This window comes from Sander vitreus, chromosome 8 (genome assembly GCF_031162955.1).
Source record: "Sander vitreus isolate 19-12246 chromosome 8, sanVit1, whole genome shotgun sequence".
Classification (NCBI taxonomy): domain Eukaryota; kingdom Metazoa; phylum Chordata; class Actinopteri; order Perciformes; family Percidae; genus Sander; species Sander vitreus.
In genome coordinates, this window is record NC_135862.1 from 35702626 (window position 1) to 35711637 (window position 9012).

The window sequence follows — 9012 nt, forward strand, 5'->3', positions numbered from 1 at the left end:
GCCCTAAATGAACAACTGACGGGTATTACATGTGCTATTGATGGGAACATGTAACAGTGAGTCTCTCTAATGTTTTGACCCTTAGCTGGAGCGACGCCACGAACAGATGAAGAGGAACTTGGAGGCGCAGTACAAAGAGCTGGAGGAGAAGAGGCGGGTGTACGAGGACGAGAAGGCCAACTGGGAGGCTCAGCAGAGAATCCTCGAGCAGCAGAAACTGGACGCCTCCAAGTCAGTAACGCTCACACTCTTCAACAGCTGACTAATAACTGGTTAACTGGCCAAATGGTTCATTTGTTAAGTCAGCCGTATGTGTCTACTAAATGATGCATAGAAAAAAGGTTTGACAATATTGTTTGCATCATTTTTCTAGAATATGACATTAACTGTATATTATATATATACTGCTGTGGCAATGTTCTTACGCAGTGCGGTTTGCTTTGCTACGAATGCCAGTCATGGATTTATGATATTTATTAAGGATACTGGGTTACATTAAAAATGCAGGTTTTCATAAATTAGGTAAGGGTGTATTTTATTGCCTATGTGAAGTTATCAAATGTCAAATTTTTCACTACTGTAAGTTCATTCGGTTCATTTCTATAGTGATGTTGGGTTCAAATCAAACAACAAAACTATGAGAAAAAATCTGCTTTTTATTGTTTTTTGTCATTTGGATGACCCGACCGTTTGAGATGGCTGCAGTGCGGTGCCTGGAAAGCCCAATAATGATGTTTCCACGTTATACGAGATTGTAATGTTCTCTTTTTTCTTGTTTCTTACACAGGACGATGGAAAAGAACAAGAAGAAAGGAAAGATCTTTTGAAGAGGCACAACCTGTTTCTTCAACTTTACTTTTTCTTAATCCCCTTTTAAAGTTCACATTTACTGTGGCCCTATACATACACACAAAAACAACAGATATAACACTCAGCACATTCCATAACGTACCTCTGGGTTACATTTAACATGCACCACGTGTGACATGGATGTCATTTCTCTTCTCACACACACACACACACGCAAATCCCACAACATGCAAAGGCCCACATGCTCGTCTCTCTGTGGGGTTTTACCATTTTATCTGTTGAAACCTTTTCATTTTCATTGGGAATGCATGTTTTTGTGAAATTCTATTTTCCTATATTTCCTGACAAAGAGGAGAAGCCCGAGTTCCTCTGAGCTACAATACGGAGTTAACACATGGCAGGGACCATGCATAGCCATTTGTACACATGTAGTAGTAGTACAGTATGTTCTCTAGATATTCCATAGATCTGCAGATAGACCCTCTCCTTGACGCTCTTTCTTTTATTTTTCTCAAACACTTAACACAGGTGTGTACACATTAAAAACACTCATAGACTCAAGACCTTGTTGAGAGTGTGTTAAGAGAAGGGAGAGTGCATGTGTTAAGAGAAGGGAGAGTGCATGTGTTAAGAGAAGGGAGAGTGTGTGAGGGAAGGTGGCAGCTGGGCGGGGAGAAGTCTGATGGAATTGAGGTGCGGTCACACCAAGAAAGTGGCACAGTGAAATGAATCTCACTGACTCTTTGCGAAATTTGAATAGTATACATAACTGCTTCCTCACACAACAAAATATTACCCCTCTGCTATCTGCTCTCTAACAGAATATGTTAAATCCCAAAGCAGTGTGCTGCGACACATTCAAACCTTTAAAGGGTAACTACTGTTTTTTTCAACCTGGACCCTATTTTCCTATGTTTTTGTGTGTAAGTGACAGCAGTCAAACAATCTTTGAAATTAGTCCAGTATAATATAATATAGTGAACGCTGTAATTGGCAGCCACAGACCGGGCTGCAATGTAACCCTATGGGGCAAATGTGCAGCGTCAGTTTGGTCCTCTAAAAGTTTTGTTTTGCCGCTGACAGACTCAGATTATTACTCTAAGTGTCTGACAACATTATGAAAGGATCCCTACAGAGATGGACCCTTTTAAAACCTCTTTCAGACCTTTCTGTTTAACCAGAAACAGATCTGAGGTCGCTAGCACTAAACCAACCAGACTCCATTTAAAAAAGCAATACTTTTAATGTGTATATAGCCAACATATTTTCACATGTAAATCAGTAAACGTTGTGTGCACCTAGAGTTGTGATGGTTGGAAAAGTGGAAAGACGACCCAAAATGGCTTTTCATAGTTTTATTTTGTTTCTGTCGGCTTTGAATGAAGTGTATTTTACGATCCTAAAATGACTGTTTATTTACATGGAGTCTGGTGGCTTTAGCAAACGTAATTTTGCAGATGTTTTTATGTTTAAAAGAAGGACCTTACTCTTTAACAGAAAGGTCGACCTCCTTAGAAATCCTTTCTATAATGTTGTCAGACACTTAGAATATTAATCTGAGTCTGTCAGCGGCAAAACGAGCACTTTTGTGAAGGTAAATAGAAGCTGGACAGTTGTCCTATTAACTCACATTGTAGCTTGTTTCTCTGCTGCCGACTGCAGTGATCTCTCTTAATACTGGACCAATGTCAAAGATTGTTGTTCCCATCAGTCACTTAGACACAAAAACATAGGAAAATAGGTGGAAGAAAATGGTAATTACCCTTTAATATACCTTTCCAAGAGTTTCCATGTTTTATTTTAATATGATGATGATGATGATGATGGTGATGATATTAATAATACTATATGTAAGGGTGAAGAACAACTGCGTTCTTGCACTGCTGTGAAAGGATTGTCCCTTTATCATTTAAAGCAAAATGCTGAAGAGACAAACCTTTCACCTGCAGCCCCTAAAATATGACCTGTATGGACGTGTTTGATTGATGATGGAAATGCTTATATAGTGTACATACTGAAGGCTGCTCAGTGGCCTTTTTTTCTCTTTTTTTTTTTTTTCAGAATGTTATATGCCAGGAATATCAACAGAACTTGTACTCGGAACAGAACCTATTATATAAAACTTGTCTTAAGAACACATATACTGTATACATCTATGCCAACGAGTACACTTTCTCAGGATTGCTCCGTTATGCTACGTTTTCTCCTTAAGTCCAGAGAAAAGCAATTATGTGGTCCTACAAGTTAAAAAAAAGTGATTACTTTTCTTTGAAATGCTTGTGAACCACTCGCCCTTCCAATAACACCAAGTTAACATACATTTAGGTGGATTTTCTTTTTGTAAAATTTCCTTTTTTATATATATATGTACACTGTTTACTGCTTCTCTTCTTTTGTGTTACCATGTGTTCCGTCTCTAACTGTACATGGTTGATATTAAAGTTGACATGGTTATGCTTTAACTCCCAACGTGTGCTGTGAAAGTATTCTTTTAAACACACTCATGACATTAATAATTTAATACTGAGTCAAACATTTAGATTCTGGATGGAGATTTATCAAAACATACATGTATGGAAACATATGTATCAACTTTATTTATTCTGGGAGGGCCAATTGATTACATGCCATATAAAACTACAATACATATAGGAATGACTGAACATAGTAATTAATATATAATATACAGTTGCAATACACAGTACACATAAAGCAGTTACAGAATGTTAAACAACTCAAAGTGCACATGTACATTCAGTATACATGGCTTCATAAAGAAGACGTTTAAAGTGATTAAATGGAATCAGGCTGTTTATTTCATTAGAAACTACAGGTTATTGGAGCATAATACTCTACCTACCTAATTCTGTCCTAACAAATGGAATATTTAGGACCAAGGACTCACTAGTGTGAATCACATATACTGATATGATTTAAAATCCAGCAAGCTTGTTAAATATACAGCTTTGCCAGACCTTCCTCCACAGCGCTGCCGAGGAAGGTCTGGTTAGTCCTCACAGCATTCCGGGATGGGAGTAAAACGTGCTCTGGTTTATTGGCATTTCTTTAAACCAATCACAATCATCTTGGGTGGAGCTAAGCTCTGGACGGAGCCACGGTGCCTCTGCTAAATAGTCTCAGGAAGGAATTTGTTTTGGTGGAACGTGTGGATGTTCAGAAGTAGTTTTAGTCGTGCAACAGAAAACTCAGATTGGACAGATAGTCTACACAAAGAAAGAGGAAGGGGACGGACATTGGCGAAAATACATGCATCCGGCGGAATTTCCTGCAGCACCGGAGCAATCCTGGAAGTGGACTAGGTAAATACAAACATCTGTGAGATCATCCAACTTTTGAGATCTTGATGCATATTGAAAGTTGAATCTATCTGCAATCATACGCAGCACTGCTCATTTCCATGAACCTGAGGATTTTGCTGCTACAGCCTAGGTCTGCAAAATCAGGCATCAAATGATCACAGTATTATACAATGATACATCTTTAGTGTTGCTGACTGCTGCCCTCGGTGTTGTGGCGCTGATTGTAGACATCCAGAGCCCACTGGGATGTCCCGCTGTAGCAGATCTGTCTTCCTTTGATAGTCTGGACTCTGCAAAACATACACAAGAGAAACACTAAATCTCCACTCCACTGAAACCAGAATGTGTTGGTTAAACTACAGCATAATCTTACATGTAGCTAGATATAAATACCAGTCATGATCATAACCTAAGTGCTAATAATACTTTGATCACATCAGTGATGATGAGTAGCTCATCAGGACCCACTTTATCCACCTTCTTTTGTGATGATGCCTGTCTGGAGGTCTTGGTCATCCATCTTTCTATTCATCATGTCATCACCAATTACAAGACAAAAAATGGTAGACGAATGAGGCACACACTTACATGAATGCCTGGTTCTGACAGTTGCTGTGGGTCTTGGTTATGTTGGACACACGCTGTAATGGTATATTGCGTTTGTGAAAGTTGAAGCAGCAGTTTCCAGGTGCTGACTGGAACTGCACAGCTTGAGCTGTGATGAAGGTAAATGGATAGAGTCAGAACAAAAATGAAACTCAAACAAAACATGGAGATGACAAGACACAAACACACAGTGTGGAAGAAGTATTCAGATCCAGTAAAAGTACTAATACCACACTGTAAAAATACTCAGTTACAAGTAAACGTCTTGCATTGAAAATAGTACTTAAGTAAAAGTCTGTAAGTATCATCAGGAAAATGTACTTAAAGTATTAAAAGTAAAAGTACTCAATGCAGAACTTTCCTCCCATTGTAGTGAGTGTAAAGGATCCAACCAGTTGTGTGTTTAATGGTCTGATCATCTCAGCTGGACTAGTAGCCGTTATATTGTTGGCTAGTTTACTTTAGAATAAAACATCAGATTTTATAAACTACATGTGTTTTGTGTGCAGAAATCTTAATGTGTAAAGTAACTAGTAACTAAAGCTGTAACAGATGAATGTAGTGGAGTAACTAAAGTAACTAGTAACTACAGCTGTCAGATGAATGTAGTGGAGTAAAAAGTACAATATTTCTCTCTGAAATGTAGCGGAGTAGAAGTAGAAAGTGGCATGAAAAGAAAAGACTCAAGTAAAGTACAAGTACATCAAATGTGTACTTATGTACAGTACTTGAGTAAATCTACTTAGTTACATTCCACTAATGCAAACACAGATCACTCACGCATGGCATTGCAGCAGCAGGCGGCGGTGAGCAGCAGCCCCAGAGTGAAGCAGAGAGTCTTCATCATGCTGTCAGTGAAAAGATGATGTTGATGATGATGATGTTCTTCTTCTTCTCCCTTTGCAATGATCGACTCTTAGCACTGCGTCCGATAAAGATATATAAGCCCTGTCCATTGTGGAACCGAAATTATGTCAGCTTTTCCATCCCAAATGCATCTTGCCATGATGACACATCAAGGGCAGAACCCCCCCACAGAACTCCCACTGCGAAGAAATGCTCAAAACACTGTAGGCTGTTGTCTACTGAGGGGAAGGAAGTTGCAGTAAAGGCCAGTGTTGTTGTAAAGATTAAAATCTGCTCCCCTACCCTCAGAAAACAGAAGTGTCGGTCAGCATTTAGCTTTACACCTTGGTGTATATTTAGTTAGTAGAAAGGTTATGATATTCCATCATATGCTTAGCATTTTCAACGGAAGTACAAAGTCCACATGAGAGTGACACATTTTTATTTAGATTATACTCATGTTCAAGGGACATTTTGTTAGTTTCTGAGTCTACTGATGAGATACGCTTTGAATATGTGTTACATTTCCAGTAAAGACCAACCCAAATGCACACAGAATGACCAGACATGCACAATATATGCTGGTCAAAGCATGTTATGGATCCAATGGGATGCACTATAACTTGGTACATTTCATAATTTTTAATAATAAGGTTATTTGCGAAGTAAAAAGATGCATTTATTATATATATCTAAGACTGTTTTTAATTACTTAAATCTTTAAATAGATTGACATTGCATTGGTTATTTCACTCAAGACTGGATCAACTGGGAGAAGCAAGCAACTGCCCGGAACTCTAGCAGAATACTTTTTATTGATCCCCACTGGGGAAATTACAATTTTTTTCATTCTGTTGTTAGAACACACTACACACAGTCCTGAAATACATAGTTTTTTCCTCATTGGACAATACTCAGGTCCTATACGTGCATAAATGGGGAGATGTCAGAGTGAAGGGGCTGCAACTGCTAACCCTAACCTTTTGGTCCGTACAAGGACTTGAAGCAGCGACCCTCCAATTCCTAACCCAACTCCCTACGAACTGAGCTACTGCCACCCCAGATTCCAGTCAATCTGCCAATGCTAGACTAGACTGTATGTTAGTCTAGCATTACCTAGTCTATATCCTTGATGTTCCACTTCTGGGATTGCTCCGGTGCCGCAGGAAATTCCGCCGGATGCATGTATTTTCACCAATGTCCGTTTCCTTCCGCTTTCTTTGTGTTGGCGTTCTAACCTCTGGTGGATTTGTGAGGACTATGGTTAACTGCTCCTCAGATCTCTGCAGGGTAAATCCAGACAGCTAGCTAGACTATCTGTCCAATCTGAGTTTTCTCTCGCACAACTATTTTACAGCTGCTCAGTGCGGAGCTTAGCGCCGCCCATGACAATTGTGATTGGTTTAAAGAAATGCCAATAAAAATAAAATTCCTTTCCTTTATTGTGTTATATTTCTTTTGTGTGCATGTTATAGGTTTACAAAGTGAAAAAGCCCAAAGTCCCCCCCAAAGGGACTTACCATCTCCAACAGAAAACACTGTTCACAAACTGCTCCAAACAGCTCTATTATAGTCCAGCCTTTACTTCAGAGACAAACGTGGTCAATTTGTAACACACGTTATAATGCTCACCTGAAAATGAGCATACTATGAGCACTTTATTTTTATTTTAAAGGAGAGATTTGTCCTCAGATCTAAGAGACCTCGGGGCTGAGTGCCTTAGAATAAGATCTGTGATATAAGATGGTGCCTGGCCATTAGAGCCTTGAAGGCAATCAACAGGGTCTTAAACTGGATTATAAAGTCGACAGGTCAGTGGAGAGAGGCTTGCAATGGGGGGATGTGATCATATTTTTTATTACTAGTCAACATCCTTGCAGCTGCATTTTAGACCATCTGTAGGCTACTTAATGAGGGGAAGGCCTAGTCTAAATAAAGGGAATTGCAATAGTCCAGCCTGGATGTAATGAAGGCATAAATGAATTGTTCCATGTCCTGAAAGGACAGAATTTGCTTGAGTTTGGAAATGGTTCTTAACTGACTGTCTGTCAGGTTCAGAGTCAAATATGATACTTTAATCACAGATATGTCAAAGTTTAGTCAGGATAATGCTATAAAGTTGAGTAAAACACCCAAAATTCCAAGTATGGAACCATCCATGTTATTTTGGGGCAATTTGGTTGAAAGAAACCCAAATGTCTGATGTAGAAACTTTGAAAACGGGTCAAATTTGGACAACAGGAGGGTTAAGGTGAATCCTGATTTATTATTGATGACCCTGAGGCCCTATCAAAGAAGTTTTAAACTTCATTATCTCAGTTTAGTGTTGACGGTGCTTACATTTTGCATGCTCAGTAACACAGAGAGAAGGAGGAATGTGTTGGCCCAACAGCATATTTTTGCCCTGGCTCCACATAACAGGTTATTCTGGTGGGAAAGGAAGGAAAACGGCATCAGAGAAACTTAACTGCCAAAGTCAGTTAAGAGTTTGGTGGATTTTCAAATGAAACAAGTACTGTAGATTGTAGAATCCAGTGTAGATTTTTTTATTCTGTCCTTCAGGACTGACCATACTGGTATATATGTAGATACGAGTGAATCTCCAGGTCCTGATTTTTTTCTTTGTACCATTAGTGGAATCAAGCCATGCAGAAAGTTTTGGTTTAATTTACCCAGGTTTAGTAACATGTTCTTCTGAGATTTATGCTGCATTAAGATAAGATAAGATAAGATAAGAAGCCTTTATTGTCATTATATTAAAACGAATGCAACAAAATTGTGAGTGTCCCTCCCAGTGCTGCTTAAAAGAAACTATATCGCATGTATCCATACATAATATAAAAACATCAATCTTGATAACGTAGCAGAGAGATAATCACTCCTGGAAACAATGTCCTCATTAGTTTGCATTACCCTATACATTAGTCCTCACTTTTAACAGATTTCATCAGAATTATTTTCTACCTTAGAAGTAATTAGAATTAGACAGTGAGGTTTAAAGTTTCAAAAGCCGATATCTAGAGCCTAAAAAACCATAACTATCTACTTTTTTCTGTTGGCATAAAAAGTCAAAGTTTAGGGTTTCGTTATGATAAAAAAAAAATGTAATCAGAGGGCGATGGGATTATAAATACAAAAGCAGAATACCAACCACTAAATTATATTGGTTTCTGCCTCCTCCACAGTAAACTACATCACCAGTTAATCAAGAGTTAGTTCCTTCCTTCATGCAAATCGGTGGGGTGTTGACCGAAGGGATGTTCACAAGATCTTATCGCAGCTGTTTTTAGACGTGTACACACACACACACACACACACACACACACAGGTTTAGCAATGCATCTGTGACCTATTTAGGTCACTTCTGTGCATGCATTTGCAACCCCATCAATTCCCTCATAATCATCAGCATATCTGATTTACATAGGCC

At 38.8% G+C, this 9012-nt stretch overlaps 2 protein-coding genes across 3 annotated transcripts in view; one reads left to right on the forward strand and one right to left on the reverse strand.

Annotated features, from left to right (window-relative positions):
* Window positions 1-3279, forward strand: part of LOC144522704 (septin-7-like) — a 58348-nt gene extending 55069 nt beyond the window's left edge. For both annotated transcript variants that reach the window (XM_078257983.1, XM_078257984.1), the window contains exons 12-13: window positions 86-231; window positions 788-3279. In XM_078257983.1, the coding sequence (XP_078114109.1) occupies window positions 86-231; window positions 788-827 (186 nt within the window). In that variant the 3' untranslated portion in view covers window positions 828-3279. The remainder of the gene's footprint in view (window positions 1-85; window positions 232-787) is intronic.
* Window positions 3280-3345: 66 nt separating this feature from the next.
* On the reverse strand, window positions 3346-5806 carry LOC144521626 (C-C motif chemokine 4-like). Its single transcript, XM_078256187.1, has 3 exons — window positions 5517-5806; window positions 4719-4845; window positions 3346-4420 (listed from the first exon to the last, which is right to left on the reverse strand). The coding sequence occupies exons 1-3, from the start codon at window positions 5581-5583 to the stop codon at window positions 4312-4314; spliced, it is 303 nt and encodes a 100-aa protein (XP_078112313.1). The 5' UTR covers window positions 5584-5806; the 3' UTR covers window positions 3346-4311.
* Window positions 5807-9012: the final 3206 nt, after the last annotated feature.

Excerpts from the sequence above, each read along its gene's own strand:
- LOC144521626 (XM_078256187.1), bottom strand. The coding sequence starts at position 5,583 with ATGATGAAGACTCTCTGCTTCACTCTGGGGCTGCTGCTCACCGCCGCC. Across the intron at positions 4,846-5,516 it reads CTGCTGCTGCAATGCCATGC|CTCAAGCTGTGCAGTTCCAG; the intron begins GTGAGTGATCTG and ends CCTTCATCACAG. Across the intron at positions 4,421-4,718 it reads TGTCAGAACCAGGCATTCAT|AGTCCAGACTATCAAAGGAA; the intron begins GTAAGTGTGTGC and ends TATGTTTTGCAG.